Source organism: Saccostrea cucullata, unplaced genomic scaffold (assembly GCF_032062105.1).
Source record: "Saccostrea cucullata isolate Sc308-1 unplaced genomic scaffold, CSIRO_AGI_Scuc_v1 ctg3256, whole genome shotgun sequence".
Classification (NCBI taxonomy): domain Eukaryota; kingdom Metazoa; phylum Mollusca; class Bivalvia; order Ostreida; family Ostreidae; genus Saccostrea; species Saccostrea cuccullata.
Genome location: NW_026918148.1, coordinates 104,212 through 126,985, shown reverse-complemented (window position 1 = coordinate 126,985; position 22,774 = coordinate 104,212). Strand labels below are relative to the sequence as shown.

General features: G+C 32.0%; 1 protein-coding gene across 1 annotated transcript; it reads right to left on the bottom strand.

Moving 5' to 3' along the window:
- Positions 1-4,378: 4,378 nt before the first annotated feature.
- Positions 4,379-20,351, bottom strand: LOC134258021 (GTPase IMAP family member 4-like). The gene is made up of 2 exons (XM_062740613.1): positions 20,336-20,351; positions 4,379-5,286 (listed from the first exon to the last, which is right to left on the bottom strand). Exons 1-2 carry the CDS (start codon positions 20,349-20,351, stop codon positions 4,379-4,381), a joined length of 924 nt encoding a protein of 307 aa, XP_062596597.1.
- Positions 20,352-22,774: the final 2,423 nt, after the last annotated feature.

Genomic DNA, 22,774 nt, shown 5'->3' with positions numbered 1-22,774 from the left:
AATTATTTTTATAAAAATATGTTTTGCGAAGGATATGAACTCGCAAATTTGCTAAAAATTAATCTACAGCAAAAATTTCCAGATTTACGGTATGTAAAATAGATAGACATTTAACAGAGTTATGTACTGACATGCACAATATGGATGTTAAAATGCAGAGAATAGGTTTAATGTTGACATACATACATAGCTCGTATGTTGACGTAGTTAACTCGCATGCCAGCATACTTTGTACATTTGCATAATTATATTGCATATTTATATAATTTTGTTGCATGAAGGGAGCAGAAATTATAATTGGGTTTCGGTTCTAGACAATTTTTTTTAATGATATTCAGTGGCATATTTCTTCAATAAAAATGTTGCAATAAGAAATGGAGTAGGAAAGAAAAATAAACGCTTATTACATATTTATCATAATTCATTTTATATCTTCAATATCATTTTATTTCTTCAATAAAAATGTTGCGATAAGAAATGGAGTAGGAAAGAAAAATAAACGCTTATTACATCTTTATCATAATTCATTTTATATTTTTTTTTTTTTTTTTTTTTTTTTTTTTTTTTTTTTTTTTTTTTTTTTTTTTTAGAAATTTAGCACTCCGAAAAATAAGAATGCGTCCTTATGTTTTAAAACTCAGATTTCAAACTGGTGCCTATAAACATTAATAAGGTTATATTAATAATGATATGCAACAAAATTTCAAGAAGGCTAGGTTTATGTAGTTAACATTACATTTTTTTTAAACTAATTCCTGATATTCATACTAGCAAAAAAAAAAAATCGAAGGATTTAATCATTAGGTACATTTATTGAGTACTGTGTCAACTTCTTACACCAGACACCAAATGTTAATTTTGTTATATTAATTGGGCTCATCTGTGAAATTACTGAATGCTTCAATGTAAATGTACCTCAGGTAGTTATTTTGGTTTTAATCTATATATGTACAAAGTTTCATCAATATATTATAATATAAATGTTCTACAAAACTACGTATATCTACGGAATTTCTTGACAAAACTTTGGTTACACAAAGTATGAATTTGTTCAATCCACCATATGTTAGAAATAGGGAAATGTGGTGTACGAAATTCAATGTACATGCTGCATTTCCTGAGACAAGCTATGATTTAAGAATTCCTAAAATGTTTTATTTATGTTATCTGTTCCACAGCTGAAAGTAGGGTAATAATGTTTCAATTGCTATTAAATTGTAACTTTGCATGTACAGGAAAGTTTGATTGACAATTTAATGTCTTGTATTGATTAGCATTGATGAAATTACAGCAGATGCTCCAAGGAATAGACGAGACAAGATTAATTAAAATGACGTAAAATTTACAAACGGTCAATTCTATGTGACTTTTCCAGGTCTTTATTTTGATAATATTTTTTTTTCTCTCATTTTTTAAATGAAATTTTACAGGTATTTTGCTTATCAAAATTAAGTGTTTCAATTCTGTTTATAGAGTTCATTTGAATAAATCTTCGATGCATTTTTTTTATCGACGCACATGACATTCTAACCCCTTTAGCAAGTTTTCATTCGTGATTGTATATAAATAATATCAAATATATATTCAAAATATGAAGTAACCAAAATGAAAAAAAATCATTTTACAAATAAGACATTGCAAGTGCTATTCGTATCCCACACAAGAAATTTATTTAAAAAAAACGTTTTATTTATGTACTCGTAACAAATATAGTACGGTTTGGATGCAAATTCAACATCTATTTATTAAGGTTTGGACAGTCTATTGTTGCAAATTTCTGAATCTTGTAGATTCTCACAAATTTTCATTAATAGGCTCAATATCCAATTCACTAAAGTTCAAAATTATTTCGCTTTATTATTATTTGGAGTTGGTGTTCATCTCCAATTTTTTTTTTCAAAGATATACATTATATAGGCATTGAACATTGGTGTGAAGGTCTAGGCCACCACTTGCAGCAGACACATTGCAATGTCGAAAATGGGTAAGTGGTAGTGACTGGAAGAAAAAGTACTGAGAAGTTCGATCCTGACATGTCAATGGTCAAAATCCGGTAAAAGAAATGCTTATAAGGAATTACCGCTGACTTCTATATTTGAAGATTTACTTTTACACTAGTACAATGTATGGAAGCTCTCTAACGATAGAAATATTTAGAGAAACATTTAATTTAACAAAATTATTGGATTATTTTAAAGCACACATAAGTTGCTCTTGAAGAAAACGACAACCATCCTACTCTCAAACCGGCCGTCACATTTTAGTGCCCTTAACATCACGCCCATGACCATTAGAAAGGTTTTCCTATCAATTATCAATTCTGTATCTCCGTACATGACACAGATTTTAATGTCAACCTAAACCGTCAACTATAAAAGTCGATGCTTCTTGTAAAATGTCATTACAAACAAATGCATGCAACAAAAATCAGTTGTACTTCATAGATGTAAAGATTCTCCGGCCTTCATTCAGAATAAGATTTAACTAAAGAGCGTCAGGACATTTTTCTCGTTAAATGAAATGAATATTTAAAAATTCAACTAAATAAAAGTCTTAAAATATTTTTGCGAGAAACACTTTTACTGACTTTTACTGTTGACAGTTTATTTTGAAATTTAAACCTGTGTCATGTACAGAGGTACAGAATTGATAATGGATTTTAAAAAAACTGTCCAGTGTTCAAAGGTATGGTGTTTGGAAAGGGCGGTATTTGTGGGCATAGTGCTTGTCAAATTGTTCATAGCCAACTTATATGTGCTTTATTTCAGCCCGTTATTTTCGTTTAAATAAATGCTTAATATTTTTATCACAAATGAGCTTCTTTATATCGTCTAAGTGTAAAAGTAAGCCGCGCAGTATTTTTCTGCCGAGCTCCAATTTATAACGGAAATCAATGTTTTACTTAGTGGTTATGTGCTTTTATGTACATGTATTCTGTGCAGCAATTGACAACTCTTAAAATTCCTATATTTTCATTGGAATTAAATACCCCCTTATTTTTTGTTAAATGTGCCATTTATCTAGTTGAATAATCCATTTGTCAGTGGTGTATGTTCCTATAAAAACGAGAGAGAAATTTGAAAACCTCAGACAAGCAACGTGCTCGCAAAATTTGACTTATCTCTGAGTAGTGAGAACAACATTTAAGGATATATTCAGGTAAATGCATGAAAACTGAGCTGGTAACACACACACCAATCTAGGTTGCTGTGCCTTTATAATTCCTGTTTTGTCTAAAACACTAGAATACATTCATCATCAAAATAATAAGAATCACAACAAATACTTACAGTACGATATAATAAGGACCTATACAAACTACAGTATTATTAAAGCCATATATGGCGTAACTGATCAAAAAAATATATTTTTGAAAGATACAAATTTAAGTAAAGAAATATAGTTAATACATTTAAATTAAACTTTTCATACAATTCAGAACACGGAGAACACCTCATTTCATCTAAATATACGATTTTATCTTCTCTGTAATGTGTTATTTTAATCTTTTGTATTTTCTTCCGAGTCGGAGAAAATTCCGAGAATCCAAATGAAATTGTGATATCTTTATAACTCAATTGACTTAGATTTTGTAATTTACGGAAAAGTTCTATCTTTATATAAAGTAATGATACAAATCATAAGTTCTTATAATTTTAGTCTAATAATTTTCATTGTACATACGCCATATATGGCTGTAATGAATTTTCAAAATACAGTATAGAGAAAAGAACATCATTTACATTAATTGAACAAGCTGTCAGTCATTCATGAAACAACTGCTTCAGCTTCAATTTAAAGTTCGCGATCTAACAAATTATACATTGTTACATGTAACTTGATTCAAAATCTTTACTGCTTTACGATTTATGGACTTGCAAACCTATTCTATAACAAAGTCGTTTCAAACTCGAAAATAAGTAGAGTCTGAGAACTTCTCCAACTCTGAGTGATAGACCAAAGTCTACGCTGCAAGATTTTACAAAGTTGTTAGTTCAACAGGTATAAACATTCAACAAATGGCTAGCACCAGTGATATACTAAGGTAAATTGACGGTAAAATCACGATTTTTTTTTTTGCAAAATATCAATTTCTTCTGGTCAATGGTTTTCAAATACTCAGCTGAAAACTATTTGACTGCTAGTTGATCACTTCAGTATGAATTTCTTTGGTTGCGTCCTATAATAAGATGAAGACTATACACTCAGGGAACACATAAAGAACATTTTGTTAAGTTCGATGGACTACAAAATTAAAACTAAAGAAATCAGATAAACTTTAAGGAAGCATATTTTCCTCTCCTAATCCATCTACAGACAAATCAAAAGAAATGCATGATATTGTTTTTTTTTTCCTTCTCTCAAAGCATATGGAAAATCACTCCATCGGATGTAAATCGTTGTTTGGTAAATCCTTATATAATGAAATAACGCTATCAATAACGGCTCCAACTTTGCTGAATAAGCCTATTTCATGCTCGATATCATCTCGTATTTTATCCCGTACTTTTTCTTTTTTTTCCCTTAATTTCTCGTTTGTGTCTCTGATCATCTTTTCCTTTTCGTATTTTGACATAAATTTCTTTTCCATTTCCCGTAACTCTTTATCTCTTTCTTCTTTTGCTTTTTTAACTTCTTCTTTTTCCCTTTCTTTGATAAGTTTTTCAGCTTGGATATACATTTCATCAGTGTAACATTCTCCATTATTATTTTCTGTATTTTCTAAAATCATTGACAAGAGCTCTTCAACTTGAGCATTTGTTTGTTCGCCCTTCAGCCTATTGTTAAATGCAAGTACTCTTCCCCCACAGCGCTTGATAAATAATTTTAATTCCGGTGGAACTGTTTGAATATGCTGTAACAAAGTTCTATTTTCTTCGTCTAAATCATCCTTGCGGGTGAATAGAACAATAAAATATTTAAATATGTCTTTCCCAAAATGTTTGACGAAGTGCATCGTTGTGTTGTGTTCCTCTTTTGTATATCTAGTCAAGGACAGGACTAGAATAAAAGCGTGAGGACCTGGTGATGTAATGCTGATGCATTTGACTATTTCATTTTGTATTTCTTTATTTGAATGCTTGGTATCAAAAATCCCCGGTGTATCAACAATTAATAGTTTCCTGTCAAATCGAAAAGCGTGCTTTTGGGAGCATTTGCTTGTAACAGATGACCCGGATACACCAGATTCAAATACTTTCTTACCAAGAATTGTATTTCCGGTGGCACTTTTCCCACATCCTGTTTTTCCTATCAACACGATCCTAATTTCTTTTTCCAGACAATCTACAAAGTTAAAATAGATTATTGAATAGATAAAAAGTAAAAAAATAAAATAAAAGTCCTTTAAAACAAAAACAAACTCAACGTTTTCAAAAAATATCCAATGTAAAAACCCTTCGAAATATTATGAAAGAATAAAGGGATTTACTGTTAAATGACTTATAAATTATCGTCAATTCAAAATTTAATGATGGTTTGAGTTAAATTTGGACGATTGCATTTTTTGGTTTAAGTTGTTTTAGGAAAACTAATCGGAAATTAACTTGTGGACCATTAAATACCACAAAAACATCGAAAGTTTATTAAACGAAAATTAATAATTTTACGGCATAAAACTTTTTTTCTTCCTTTTTCTAGCTTAAAACCTTGAACAAATAATAACTTCGTTTTTAATATATTGCCGAGAGAGCTTTACCTTGAAAGATTAAACAATTTGATGAAACAAGCAAGTTAAGTGGTATAATGTGTATAGAGCCTATGCTTATTACACAAGCGCCAACATATCCCAGCTTTTTTACAAACGCAACAAGAAATGAGAAATCCGAGTGGTTAAGGTAGGTCCGTACTTTCAGAATTTTCTGTCAAACTAATAATTTTTTTTCAATTTGAATACCTTGAATAAGTCTTTAACTTAGTAAAACACTCATAAAAGCCATATTTTGCAAGTTAATTTTCATACAACGTGTCTCAGCGCACATACCTCTAAAAACTCAAAATTGAATATAAAAAGTGTGATATCATATTTCTCTTAGTTATGCACCAAATCACATCAAATCTATGTTAAAACTTATGAAGATCAAAAATATTCATTTGCAAAAAGAATATTTAAAATCTTTACTGCAAAAAAATAACAAATTGGCGTTGAATCTGTCCATGTCTTTCAAAAAAAAATTCTCAAAATATCTTTATTTTTTATAATTCTCAAAATTCAAAATGTTTTGATGCCATTTTTTCTTTAAAACTATTAAAAATTATATACAATGTTAACAAAAACAGCTACTTTATTATGGTTGACTAGAGATTTTTAACAAAACTTTTGAAGACGTTACCCCATTTTTGGAATATAAATTTTTCAATTATTCAATGCAAAATTTTTAAAAAGTAAAAATTAAATGGATGATATAGGCTCTAAATCAATAAAAATAGATCTCAGGTTAGTTTGCTTAAAAGAAAATTAAAAAGATTTTGGTCCATAAAAGCATTTAGAATTTTGTGTCTGTGTATGTACTAAATGACTTATAGATCTAATGGACAGAGTGCAAAATGTTAATTTCCATAAATGATATATATTAAATGCTTCATATGCACAATACCACAAAAAAAAACAAATATATACTTGCTAAATTATTTTCAATCACCCAAAAAGATTTATATCAATAGAAAAGTGAAAATCAGAATTTTATATTGATGTGTAAAATTAGAAGCGGATCCGTAAAAGTGTGGGTCTTCCTTAACTGTAAATGTTCAGAAAATCAGAAATCTCGTGATTTATACAAAATCATAATTCAAATTAGTCAAGAAATTTTGCACATATCTGATTTCTTTAAGCAAAAGAACATTATTCTTTATTGTAATAGAGACGTTCAACAAACACTTCTCACTTCCTTTTTGGTGCCCCAGTTCTTATAAACTAATAAAAAGCGAAACTTTCTGTTTTTAAGACTTATATTTAGCAGTATTTAGGGGTACGAGAATTGTTCGAAAATTCGTGGACAATGCCAATCTTTGCTTTACTTCTCACAAAAATCTAAATAACCATTATATCAAGTGTAATAGATTTAAAAGAAATGAATTAACTTTATTTTAAAATCAACATGTTCTGTAACCACGGAGCACACGTAACGGCGAACTCTGAAGGGTACAATTATTTCCATGACGCTACGGATTTTGAAAGTTTTTGTTCAGATTTGTACAATTAAATCATTAGTTGACAGATTTTCCTAATCCGATACAGAGTCATTTACACAATTGCACACGCTTGTTTTGTGACTTCTGATTCATCTATTTTTTTTTTAGAGATTTTCCAGAGTATAACAGAAAATTGCATCATTATCTGCTGTTCCGAGACGTTCTACCATATCATTGTTTTTATCCTTTTCAATAATGACTGTCTAGATTCTTAAACTGATTTTTTCAACGAAGAAAAATATTAAACCATAACCTAGAATATGAATCGATGTAACAGTTTTCAATGTAAATGTCTAGATTGTTTCTTCCTTCGTTTTGCCCAATTTTAAAGAGAATATTGCTACAGACATACATGTATTTAGTGTATTGTCTGTAAATTACGAAATTTTGACCTATGGCGGGGTCCAATTTTTGCATTTTTTTTATTCTAGATAACTTTAAAAAGTAAATGATATCTTAAATGTTATAAATACAAATCATTTGAATTTGTTATGAATATGAAATCAGTTGAATACAATATTTCTACTAAATTTGATAACATATGAAGTTTGATAAAAAAAAAAGATATAGTAGAAGTCCATTAATTGTCCGAGAAAATCTCTTATAATTATGAAAACAAAAATATAACAATGTGAGCTTAAAAAAGTGGTTATACGAGTATAGTGTATGTGCACGCACGATGATTTGATAATCATATGCATGTAATTCGTCTCAATGTTCAATATAATTCAGAACTACAGGGAGTGATCAAAATCGGGAACAACTTATAAGATTATCTATAAGAAAACAGAACGGAAACTTAAACGCATATGAAGGAAATATGCTTGATTACTTGAGAAAACATAATACAAAACATTTTATCCCATTTTTAAGATGAAAAGTAAGCGCATACATACATGTACTTCTGTGCCCAATGAAGATTTTTTAACCATTTGAATATCTAGTATCTTTAACTAATGCTGAATTAGATAATGATAACAATTTCGGGATGGATACATCTTCGGAAGAATTAGACCAAATAATCACCGAGAAGGAAATTGATTAATTGATTGAATGTATATTGTTTAACGTCCCTCTCGAGAATTTTTAACTAATATGAAGACGTCACTAAATGCCGATGAAGGGCTTCAAATTTAGACCTATCCTCGGCACTCAGGGCCATTGAGCAGTGAGGGTTCTTTATCGTGCCAGCGCCTACCGTGACACGGGATCTACATTTTTAAGGTCATATTAGAAAGACCCGTGATTTTGACTTCTCATGCCGCGCTCTTGGCGAAGGAACAGTCACTACCTATTTTTTCCTCTTAGGTTTGACGCGTCGCCGCGAACGAGAATCGAAAAACTGTGGAGGAAAATATTTAGTATTGGTATTCAAGGGAAAATGTTTAAAGAAAATTAAAGCATTGTATCAAAGTATAAAATATTGTGTAAAATACAATGGCTTATTTAGTGAATATTTCACTAGTTATACCGGACTAATGCAAGGAAATGATTTTGAGATCAATTTATTAAATAAAATTGTCAATGTATAGATGTACAAAGAAATAAGTTTGTTTCTTCTCATGTATACAGATGATATTGTGATTATGTCTGAAAGACCAGAGGGTTTACAACAAATGCTGAATTCTTTATGAATTATAGTGCTATATGGAATCTTACAGTTAATCTTCAAAAGACAAAAATAATTATTTTCATAAATGGTGGTGAGAATAGAGAGAGTGAAAAATGAACTTATGATAACGAAATAGTTAATATTGTTGACGATTTTAATTATTTTGGAATGCTTTTTAATTATAACGGAAATTTTTTGAAAACTCAAAAACACGCTGCAGATCAAGGTAGAAAGGCTTCATTTGCTATTTCTAATTCTTTAAAAGCACATGCATTTAATGTTGAAACACGATTATCAGTCTTTGATACTTACGAAAGCAGTGTACTTTTAAACGCATCAGAGGTATGGGGATGGCATAAAGCAACTGATATTGAAAAATCAATCTTAACTAGTGCTAATTGTAACGGGAACCGTTACAGATGTTCCCCAAACGCTCCCCAAATCCCTTTTGATGCCATATTCCCTGTACGCTTCATTTAGTACATGTAAGACAACATCTGTGCATTTTTTACTTTAACAACGTTTTCCGAAAAGGATACCAATTATATTCAAATTTTAACATTGCACGCGTGCCCATTGAATGCACGTGCGTAATGATCATATAATCTTGTCTACACTTTCTATATATTTAAATATACTTTATATTAAAGCATTTAGTCCAAAAGTATTTAAAAAATCACTCATTTAAGTGTATATTTAATTTCACTCGTTCCAAATGCACGCACGTGCGTGCACATGCATGATGACCATACCCTCTTGTAGGAGGCCCTTATATCTATCTATGTTCTAAATCCCATCCTGTTTGGTTGAAAACCAAGGGAATTATAGCCATTTCAAGTTTCGGCCAATCAGATTGTAGCACACGTGCATCCACGTGATTTCAAGAATCTTTTTCTAAATCATATTGTAGAATATCCTAATGCATGACTATGTTTTAAATTTCAAAGCATTTCGTCAAAAAACAAAGGAGATATAGCCATTTAAAGTTTCAGCCAATCAGATTGCAGCACACGTGCATGCGCGTGATTTCTTGAAATTTTTTGCATATCATATTGCAGGATATCCTAATGCGTGACTATGTTTTAAATTTCAAAGCATTTCGTCAAAAAAACAAAGGAGATATAGCCATTTAAAGTTTCAGCCAATCAGATTGCAGCACACGTGCATGCGCGTGATTTCTTGAAATTTTTTGTATATCATATTGCAGGATATCCTGATGCGTGACTATGTTTAAAATTTCAAAGCATTTCGTCAAAAAACGAAGGAGCTATAGCCATTTAAAGTTTCAGCCAATCAGATTGCAGCGCACGTGCATGCGCGTGATTTCATGAAATTTTTTCCATATTATATTGTAGGATATCCTAATTCATGACAATGTTTAAAATTTCAAAGCATTTCGTCGAAAAACAAAAGAGATATTGAGATTTTTGTTTCAGCCAATCAGAGTGAAGCGCACGTGCATGCGCGTGAGTTCGTGCTAATTTGACAGTGTAATTTTATTAACACTATTAATATATCCTCATGTAATGAGTTTCAAAGCATTTCATCAAAAAATGTAAAAGTTATAGCTATATTAAGTATATCAGTCAATTCACTCATTTCACGCGCACGCACGTGCAGGCGTATGCGCGCAAAATGACCTTCGTTCCGCACATCTACACTACACACCTATTAACCCTAAAAAGGTTTTAGCTCAGTTGGGTGAACAGTTTCTGAGAACACTCGCGGACAAAAAAGTACCGGAGAACAAATAAGAAAAAAAAAATAATAATAAGAAGAAGAAACAGAGTAAAAACAATATGTTCCCAAACTCCGTTTGGGGAACATAATTATTGTAAAAGAGTCTTAGGGTGGGTCAGAAAACAGTCAATAATTTCGTATATTGCAAATTGGGAAGATATCCACTAGCACTAAAAATTAAATTAATTTATTTAAATATTAGCTCAAGTTAAAAGGGACTGATAATTGTATTCTAAGGGCCTGTTTTGAAAATATGATTTTACGTAACGACAATTGAATTATGTGTATTAAAGAAGAGTTAGAGAGACTAAGTTTGAGCTATTCATGGGACTCCAACATTTTTGATAATTGTACATATAAAATAATTGAGCAACGGATGGCTGATATTTATAGACAAAATATTTTTTTTCATTTGTAACTTCATCTTCAAAAGGACAGTTGTACTAGTATGTTGGAAATGATTTTGTACATGTATTACAAATATATTTAACAAAATCTATTGATGATGGATATAAGAGAATGCTCACCAAGATTAGATTATCAAACCACCAGTTAAAAAATGAAACTGCTAGATATAATAATACACTTGATCTCAAAGACCTTGCACACTATGTTCTTCTACAGATACTGAAGATGAATTCATTTCATATTAAAATGTCCATTTTATGAAAATCTGAGAAGTATGTACATAAAGTAACATTATTATGTCAAACTTAAATTTATAAGTTTAATGAATTGTCAAAACGTAAAAGAATTGTCTAAAATGGTAAAATTTTATACAAAGCTACAGCTCTACAAAAGTCTTATTTGTAACTGATAGTAATATTTATATCCTTTATGTATATTAGTATATAATATTTGTTCTCTACTCTTAATCATCTTTATATGCTGTATAAAATCCAATGAGCCTTTGGCTTAAAGAATGAAAGAACTTGAATAGCTCTCATAAAACAAATAAGATAATTTAAGTAGCCGTCCCTGTTTTAATGCATGTCTGCGCTGCCATCGCTCTGCCAATACGCGAATCACGTGAACCAGGCGAAATGCTCTGAAGCACTCTGTTCATAGACGATAAAATATTTTTCCCGAGTCATATTTCTTAACATGCAATAAATTCTAAAAACAAAGAACATCCCATAATTCAGAGATTACCAAATCTAGAAAATACGATTGTTGGATAAGGATATTGTTTCCAAAAAGAGCATTGTGACCATCACGACCCCATTTTTTTATCTTAGGAAGGTCTTTTATCCGATAGGAATATATACCTGTCAGGCATGCAGTAATGGTCCTTTATCATATATAATATAGTTTAAGTCTAAAATAAACGGTATTTTACATGTAATAATATTATTAAGATATTCAACTATTTGACTAGCTGCAATTTTGCGATGTTTCATAACAAATAGCCAAACAAAGGACAAATGTCTTCCCCAGTTTGCTTTCGCTTGGCTACAAAACAAACGGCATTTTAATTAACTCCTACCCCTTTCATTAAAACAGTCAATCCAATTTATGATCGAATTAAACGTCTGGAAAGTCTATTGCCTTCATAAATATTTCACAACTTATTATAAGATACTTTAAAGGAATTTCCAGGTTATAAGTGAAACTTTACACTTGCCGTTCGTTGCTCGAGTAAGGCTGTGACAATCATTTTTGTCATGAGTCACCTACATATTGACGTCACAATGGTGGAGAAAAGAATTACTTTTCTTAAGATTTTGTAGAACATGTGCATGTGTGCAGAATTTCATTTAATTAAGGTCTTCCGTTTCCAATGGAAGACCTTCTACTGATTCTGAAGATTAAGATTATTAAGGTCTTTAGTTTCCAACGGAAGACCTTTCTGTTATTCTTAGGTTTCTTTTCCACAGTTTTTTTTCTTTTTTTCTTACCGATTTTGTGCACGCGAGATCTTAAAAACGGCTCGCTCGATTTTCATGAAACTTTTAGGGCTGATGGAACATGAAAAAATCTAGACATATTTTTTTTTATTTTGATGAGGTCACTACCGGTTCCGAGATATTTGCATTTTAGTGAATTCTAGGGTGTTAGTTTGTCCGCGAGTTTTCTCGAAAACGGCTTAAGATAGAAACTTGAGATTTTCAGTGATAATAGAACAGTAAATGTAGTTGTGCGGAACGTATTTCATATTCACCGAAATTGCTTTGTACGGAAGCTTGTTATGGCCCGAAAATAGTCCTATTGCGATTTTCATAAATTTTGACACCTTTTCTACGATATCTTTTTACCTGGAAATATTTTGTTAAAACATATAGAACAAAAGAAGTGTAGAATTTCAAGATCTTTCAAATCATATCTTGTAAAAAGGGCTGGCCCCTAAAATTAGGAGCCTAGAGGGGCCGAAAGATTTTTCTTTATATCTCAAAACGCATTGAGAATTTGTAATACATCAAAGAAGCAAAGTTGATCAAAATGCCAAGCTCAATCTATTGGAGTCGTCAAATTACGTCCGGCGTCGTCACTTCCGGCCAAACCGGAAGTAATCGAAAAACGCGTATTTTTGCCGTTCTTGACAAGTTTTTTGGTAACGTATGTCTCTGTGAGCATAAAAATTAATTTTCCGTCCGTTGTCGTCACTTTCGGTCAAACCGGAAGTAGCAAAAAAAGGCTTATTTTTGCATTGATTAACATGGATTTCGAGGATTCAAACCATTTTTGGGCGTTATTTGTCATTTTTGTTTAAAATGAAAGCTACTTCCGGTCAAACAGGACGGAAGACCTACTCGTTGCTTTGCTACGAGCTTTGCTCTAGTTCTTATTATTCTTTTTTTTGTTTTCTTCCTAGACGCCAACTTTGAGGCCTCATATCTCACTCATTTCTCAATGGATTTTGCTCAAATTTTCAGACATTATAGACGGTAATAAACTCTATCAGAATGCTGTCTAAAATTTCAAAAATTTTCTTCCGGTTATGAGTTATTTCCCTTTAAAGGAAAAATTATAGGCTTTCATTTCCAAACAAAGACTCAGAGACCACTAGAGTTGGAGCAGAAATTTTACTGGTTTTAGATAACAGAAGGATTGAAGTTGTGCACATCGGTTTTTGTTTTTCGATTTATGTATTCAAAATGGCGCTATATAGGGGTAAAAAAATAGAACGCCTAAAAGAGCGAAAATTTACACATGTTTTCCTTTTTATCTTGAAAACTAAAAATATTTTGTTAAGACATGTTGAACAAAAGTTGTGCATAATTGCAAGGGCTTTCATATTATACTATTCAAAAGGGGCTGGCCCCTATGATTAGGGATTTAGGGAGCTTGAAATTTTTTGCTTTATAACTCAAAAACGGCAAATATTTCGATATGGATTATGCGAACAAAACTATTCTTCGACACCTTTTTAATCCGATGAAAATGTTTAATGTTCGATTATACCGGGGGTATTGCGTAATACGTAGTTAAAAGCAGGCCAGGTAAACAGGCAGCGTTTTTCAATCGGAAAGGAAATCAGACTTCTTCATGTGTATAATTTTCACAAACTTCCTATCAGTAATAAACCCTATGGTATTTAATGCTAATTCTCTTCTTAATAGGGCTTTATACGTGCTTTACGGTTCACTTTTAAATTATTTATAACGATTAGTCTTTCTTTTTTATTTATAATTAATCAGTTTTATAGTGAACACGTCTTTATATACGGAATATATTAAATCTATCTTTCTACATTGATTATTATAACAATTATAAGTTATTTTAACTTGGTGCATCGAATAATTTACGATCATTAGTGGTATACATTTGGCGATCTCTAAGATCGCCTAGATTTTTGTAACAGTTATGTAATACAACGTTCCGCGCTGTCGATCGAGGTCACTAGTGTACCAGCCACCTGTCGTAAACAATGCAAATGTCTGTGACCGTGTTTAAAATCCATTGTGTACAAAGACCTATCGATTTATAGAAAATCATGTTTTAAATTTATCGAATCAATAAGAATACTTCACCGATCTTTCATTTAATCGTAATTCGAAACACTGGTGCATAAAATCATTTTGAATTGTGATCGCTTTCTTTGGCCTGTTCACGCAAAATTATTTCTCTATTCCGTATTAATGTATTTTATTTAAATTGTAATTGAAAAGGGGCTTCGGCAAATAATTATAATTAGTGATGGAAGTCTTGTGATACGTAATGTACTAATATGAACGTTTTATTTTTACCATCACTCTTTTGTTTCTCCATTATTTTTCTAAATATTAATAAACATTGAACGTTTTAAAAATACTTTAAAATATACTATTATTCACGTATTTGTAATAAACAGTTTACATCCAGCTTTGTCGCTTTGTGTCTAAAATTTTGTAGCCCAGTCCTCATTTACAAGCACGTGTCCGCAGATAGCAGCGGGTATGTTAATTTGAAAATCCGTTGTGTACTCCGATAATTACAAATGGAAAATTGGGTTTGAAATCATGTCGACTCCTTTTATATCATCCAATTTCTCTCTATTTCAGCTTGTTTTAATCAATCGTAATCGCTTGTGCATTTATTCATTAGTTTCAAGTTTTATGCCTTTTGATAGCCAAAAAAAAAAAAAAAACCGAGCTATTTTTTCCTGTATTTATCGAAGTGGTAATTGTTTTATGAATCTTAAACTACATGTACGCATGCATGATAATTTTAAGTGGGGCTAACGTTTCTAATTCACAGGGGGAAATCCAACATGAAATTAAGCACTTTTGAGTTTGCAGTTATTTGCTACTAAACTTAAAATGATATTGTACAGAATGGTATACTATTTCGTCCAATAAACAGAATATTTGACATGCCTGTACATGTACAATGTCAGTACGAATTTCATTGATGCAAAGCATCAATTTGGCTGCAAAGCAAAAAAATTCTTTCACATGCAAGGAAAACACGTCAAGATATTCAAAGCTGAAATTATAGTTTTTCAATTCTATTTCAGGCTGTTTTCAAAGGAAAATAAATATAATTTTACCGCATTTGCTCATAAATAAATTTATCGGTGTTAAAAAAATCATGTTCATTGATGTATAAGAAGAATTTATTGTCATAAAAATGAAGGTGTAGGCCTGTCCGAGCCTCGATACCCTGGATCTTGATAACTTGATAATGCTCATGGTTTCTGCAGAGCAGGCTATGCTGCAAACCGCAGTGCAAAATTAAATTCATGATCTTTGTGTCATTTGTAGATGTAGAGCAAATTCAAAACAATTTTTACTAGAAGTTGAAAAACTCATCATTTTTTATATACCATGCACTTTAACCACATCATCATTATCTGGAGATCAAGATATTTCTTTTCAAATCTTACACACTCTCAGGCTGGGGAGTATCTGATGTAAACTCTTTTATATGACCATAAATTATCGATGATCATGAGATACTAATGACAATGAAATTGAAATATATTTCAACTTTTGATGCTAAGTTTAAACAAGTTTCTGAAATATTTTACGCATGATTTTTACTTCTTATAATTTAGGAATTATTTTATTGAAGTAATGAAAAAAAAGTCTCATTTCCCCATGTGCACTCTCTAACACAATCACAAAAAGATTGGTCGCTACCGCAGCCGATAATAATTACATGTTTTATATGTATGAACTTTTACATAGAAGAGCGGCCAAACATATACATCCAGAGCTTTCAGAATACAATTTTACAAAATTAGAAAATTCTTTATTGCCTATTTATCATAAAATATAAATTAAATTCTTTCCTTGATTATTGAATTCCTGTGTATTTAACTAGGTACTTAAATTATCGATTCGCTCTGATATTTGGTTGTATAATGATTACAATGTATAAAAACGTCCATCTGGTCAGTCATTGTTGCTTGACGACGTCTTGTTTTCTCCTCTCACATTGGTAGCGCGTATGAACAGCGGTATGAACACAAGCTTGTAAACAAAATACTTCAGTAAACGGCAATTCACAAAAAAGGAAAACCAGAAGAATAAAAGTGTCTGTGTAGATGAAAAACACAACTCATTAATTTGTTTTTGAACGACCCCATACGTTTTTTTCTTAATCCCATGCATTTCGACTATACGGTAAAAAGATCACTAGAACCTTTGGTTATATTAAAAGAAAGGTGTTGGACCTATCACGGCGTCAATAAAAGAATTATTTAGATATTTCAAAAATACCAATTTCCTTCTAAGAAAAGCCACGCAGCTGTATACAGACATTCCAAAATAATGTTTCATGGACCGACAGGTTGTTAAATTCCTCTCATCACTATAAGTACCCCATCCCTTCAAATGAATACAATGTCTTCCTTCTAAGCAGAGAATGTCTGTCGGTTGATTTGTTTTTGTACATGCATGTATACATGTAGTTTAGGGTTGAATTCCGATACTGAAAGTTACGACCTATTTTTATGTAAACCAATTATCATACATGACATGTTATGCCCTGCCATGAATATGGCCAAGGCATTTGGTGTTTGTCAGACGTCTTCCATCCTTCCTACTTTCTGTCCTTCCATCTATCCTTCTGTCACACTTTGCCTTTAGCTCAGTTCACAGGCCTTTGGATCGCTTAAAAAAATGTGTGTGTAAAAAAAATATTTTTTTTCAATACCTCAAATTTTTTTAAGCAATCTAAAGGCCTGTGGCTCAGATCAAAGCTCAGTTTCAAACAAACTATCCAAGATATTTTTAACAATCTTTATATACTGATAGAAATTAATTAGAGTTATGCAATTGCATTTACATTTTTTTAACTTGACTTTATATACATGTATATACCTCACTTTTCTTAAATTAGTGTTTAGCTCAGTTTTAAATATACCATCGAAAATGGTGTTATCAAACTTCACATGTTGATGCATACTGATGAGAGCTATTTAATGGCATCACCATTTTTGAACTTGGCCTTTCTTTTGACCTTGACCTAACTCTTTTTATCTCAATTTCAGCTCTAACGAAAGTTAGTTATTACTTTTCACAAGGTCATTTGGAAAGATAAAGGTCACACATACTAGTATTCCTTTACAGTCTTTTTCCTAGCGATACATTGTAAGTTGCTTCTCTTACAAGGTTTCTTACTTGTATATCTTTATTATGTGGCTTTTGACCTCGACTCATGGTTACGTCTTCTAGTCCGTAGCTCCAACGGAAGACCTATTCGTTGCTTTGCAACGAGCTCGGCTCTAGTTTATTCTGAATTTGGATATTGTAAATGTTGAGATTGTAGACGAACTTTTTGATAACCCCTCGTACATTCTAGAAATTAAAAATTAACAATAAAGAAAAAACAGGAACCTGAAGTCAGAATAAGGAACGCACTAAATATTATTGCTTTTATGTTAATAAAAAATCTAACTGTTGCATTTTTAGAATTGATTTTTCTAAGGTGAATTTATATTTTTAAAAGCCTGTTCTAAGGACAAACATCATTTTTCTAAATTATTTGAAAATAATCAAGTAACGCAGCTAGGATAAGGTTGCCCGTAAAATATCAAACTGTTCAAACTGTAGTAACTTCTCTGAACTACCTAGATATGACGTCATAATAGAGTATGACGTCAAGTCACTGCATACTTGAGCTGACATGACGGGGAAAGTGTCATAATTATTACTCGGCATGTAGATATATTATGGGAATTTGTGTTTATTTCAAGAGTAAGGTTCGTTTTTTTAAGCTTGTGTGTGCTGTTATAGTGTTTAACATTTGATATTTAGATATCTCTATTCCTTTTGCTTGTCCGATATGCATATATTCAAGCAATAGCAAAAAATTATGTTTGAAACGCTCCCCTTACACTTCCGTAGACAGAGTTAGAATTTATGAATCGTGTTTATATTGGACTGGCACAAGTGAAAGACAAGGATAAATTGAAGATATTTTGAGTGAATCTAAAAGAGAAGTATATCTTCTAACTGAATTTTGCTGGGGGATCGTATGTATTTTATCAGTTTTTGTATAAATCGCGATATAGAGATATAGAGAAATACCCCTTCTTACGTTGGTAATTTTAATTTATCGTTAAATATTTTCTTAAGAAGAAAAAATTAAACCTGCCCACAGCACTTTTTAAGTACCATGGATCACGATGAATTGATCTATGTAACAAACTTTGCACAATTATTGTGTTATGCACTTGTGCCGATGCAATTTTTTTGCAACATTTAAGAATATCATAAAATGTCCGTCACGTGATCAACACAGTCATCTGACATCACAGAAATGCTTTATTATAATACCTGATTAAACTGTTATCTCAAGTTGACTGCAATTTCTAACAAGGATAACATACTGAAATTAAAATCTAGCTCAAAATAAAATGTATATTCTTAAGGCATTTAAGGCCCTCGGACAGCCTTATCATAACTGCGAACATGGAAAACATATTTATTTCTAAATAAGCAGTATATCAAAAAATTTGGGGGGGGGGGTTTCTGTCGCTATACCGCGGTATTAATGCTAAAGTACGGCTGCATATCTTGTGCTTTTTCATTCAAATTTACATATTATATTATTGAAGAATAAGGTATACATGTAAAGTTGAAGTCAGCAGTTTGAAAAAAAACATAAATACTCTCACCTCATACAAAATTAACGTAATTAGAATATGCCGGAAAATCAACGGACGTACAAATTACATCTGTTTACTTGAACACAAGATGAAACACACCCTTTAAGCTTGATTTAATGGTGGCTTATAGGTCCTTAATGGTGGTTTAATGGTTGTCATTAAGTCACCATTAAGCACCTTTAAGTAACATTTACACCACCATTTAGTTATTACTAAGCAATCTCAAAGTCCCTAATGGTGGCTTACAGTTCCTCAAAGGTAGCTTTTAGACCACCATTATGTCACCATTAAGCTACCATTAAGCTAGACTTACAGGTGTTTAATGTCCAAACTCCATTAAGCTACCATTAAGCTAACATTAAGCCACTATTACGCAGTCGATATTACTGTTTTTATGGTTGAAAAATTATTGTCCCCCGCTTGAAAAGTGGGGGATATTAATTTGGGTTTGTCCGTCAGTCCGACTAGCTTTTCTTCCGTCCGTCCGTCCGTCCGTCTTTCTGTCTGTCTGTAACGCTTTCGTTTCCACACGATATCTCAAGAACCCTTTGAGCTTTTGCAATGAAATTTAGCATAGCAACTCCCTATGGACTAAACAAGACCCCTATTGATTTTGAGGTCAAAAGGTCAAAAGTCAAGGTCATAAATACGCAAATGCTGTCTGTTAAAACACTTTCGTTTCCACACGATATCTCTAGAACCATTTGAGCTATTGCAATGAAATTTTATATAACAACTACCTGTGGCCTAATGAAGACCCCTATTGATTTTGAGGTCGAAAGGTCAAAGTTCAAGGTCGTAAATTTATACATTCTGTCTGTGTGTAATACTATTATTTCCGGGCGATATTTGAAGAAGATTTTGAGCTTATGCAATGTAATTTTATATCAAAACTCCCTAAGACGTCTCTCACCCCTCTCAAAGTGCCCCGCCCCGTTTGATTTATTAGTATTTATAGTATTATATGTCGCTATTTTTAGCGCAGGGGCATGGGGAGAGTTATTGCGTATAAAACAGGTTCTCGGTGGACTTTATGTTCTTATTACATCTATTAGAACTGTTTAATAAAGGCTAAATAAATCAAACACCATGGATTGTGTAAAATTTTGAGAATACCGAACATGAAAACATGAATATATACATGTATGTGACTTCACTTCTTCATATACTTCACACCATCTAAAGCGATTCCGTGGTCTAGTGGTTATGTCTCTCGCTTCAAACGTGAGAGCAGGGTTCTCCACAAGGGGTTTTACCATGGCGGCCCGCCATGGTTAAATTAATGTGTGCCATGGTTAAACGAGCTGCACCATGGTTAAAATTTGCAGCCGCCATGATTAAATTTTATTGCATTTCAGTCCTGACACCTACTTTTTTAATAACTTGAGTAGTTAATTGTGTTTATACTACGACTGCCATGCACCTCGCATGCCTCGAAGGGAAGCGGACTGTGCAAAACAAACACGTCGTTAATCGGCGACTGTGCTGTAAAGCGTGACAATCAATGGAAAGTCAATCAGCTGATCACATGATCAATATTTTGAGAGTTTATTATGTCTTGTACACATAAATACTAAATAATTTTGGGAAACTTCAACATGTTCACTACTTGATTAGATATATAAAGGGTTTATAAAAGATGACAATTACGAGCATGATTATCGTCATACATACAATTAAGTTTCTGTGTCAGAAAAAATACTCTGTAAAAGTTTCATATTCCTCTGTATTTAATCAATTTCCCATGCTCTGTTTTTTTTAAGCATTATCTTTTTGATAAAATGTGAATAGGGCCTACGTCTCGATCACCGTCTTAGTTTTAATCACCGTCTTAGTCTTAGTTTCAGAGTTACTTCCCGTTGTTATGAAACCTAGCGCGGCGCTATATTTTTAGCACATGGCACTAGAAGTAAACAAAACTTGGAGAACAAGCTAATTCAGAGAATTTGTGTCCCCCGCTTAGGGAAAAAGTAAACCATGCGCAGTTCCTGGAGGGGGGGGTTGTCGGATCCCCCTGACTTAAGTTGTAAATAATTAAATTTGTAGAATTATTAAATGTGTACATGTATACTGAAGCAAATAAAATACATGTATGTCAATATGCATATAAAGATTTCGCAGGTAGGTTAAGGTTACAACCAAATATTCTACTTGCCAATATGATATGATGTCATAGTAAGCTACATGACGTGAAGTTTAGAGATAACAATTTCTTATAATCGATATCTAAGATTGATTTGAGGTCGTAAAAATTAATCAAAATATGCAGAGGCATTATACAAACAGAATTTTGTCGTTTCTGGGTCTCTGTAGTTATCACAGGGGTTAAATACCAAACCCTTGACGTCATAACTTTTGATCATGCAGTAGCAGAGTGAAAGTGAAACGTAACGAGAATTCATGTAAACAAACACAAGAAATCGGAGTTTAAAAGCATTTAGAATGAATATTATGTATGATTCATGTGGGAATAAAGCGTATGAATAAGGTATGGTAATATACTTCAACAATTTCTTCGTAAAATTAAAGCAGGGAGGGTGTTTACTTGCCGATCAGCCTTTCCTCTGTCGTTCGTAACAAATAAGATTCAAAAGTTCAACACTACGCCGCACACTTTGAAACTTAATTTTTGTTTCTATCTAAAGTTTTTATTCTATTGTTTTTGAAAAGTGCTGCTAGAATCGTATGGTTTACGGGAATTAATGCATTTTTTTCGATGTTATGAACAAAATGTAAAAATTTTGGGAAGGTTTCGTCAGAAAATGTTGAATAATTATTTCTGTGATAGGACAGTAGGATTCTAGCAGCACTTTTCATGGTACAGAGATGTTTTTACATAATTATTATTACAAATTGAAATTAATTATCCCCGGGGTAGTGTTGAACTTTTCACTTTTTCATTAATGCATATTTTCTAATTATAGACGTCACGTGGTGACGTCATGGTGAAGTGCTTCATGTACTATAAGTCCCATTGAAGTCTATAGAATGCATAATTATAACAAAAGTTTTATGCTTGACTTTTCCGATTTATTAGTGTAACCTAATTATAAAAAAGTCTTAATTCGCCGAATTCTGGTCCATGTGCTGCCTTAACATACCCGCGTTGAGCGCTTATTCTTTATTATGTGTAAAGAAGATTCTTTTTATATGGAATATTTATCACACTGTAATAATGATTTTATAACCTCATAAATTTTTCATTTCACATGTTGAATACTATCATTTTGCAAAAAAAAAAGTATTTAAAAAAAAAAAGGATCGACCGAGATTCGATCCCAGCACCTCTCTCATTTGAAGCAAGAGACACGACCACTGGACCACGGAATCGCTTTACCCGATATGAAGTATATGCAGAACTGAAGTCACATACATGTATATATTCATGTTTTCATGTTCGGTATTCTCTAAATTTTACACAATCCATGGTGTTTGATTTATTTAGCCTTTATTAAACAGTTCTAATAGATGTAATAAGTCCGCCGAGAACCTGTTTTATACGCAATAACTCTCCTCATGCCCCTGCGCTAAAAATAGCGACATGTAATGCTATAAATACTAATAAAACAAACGGGGCGGAGCACTTTGAGAGGGGCGAGAGACGTCCTAGGGAGTTTTGGTATAAAATTACATTGCATAAGCTCAAAATCTTCTTGAAATATCGCCCGGAAATGATAGTATTACACACAGACAGA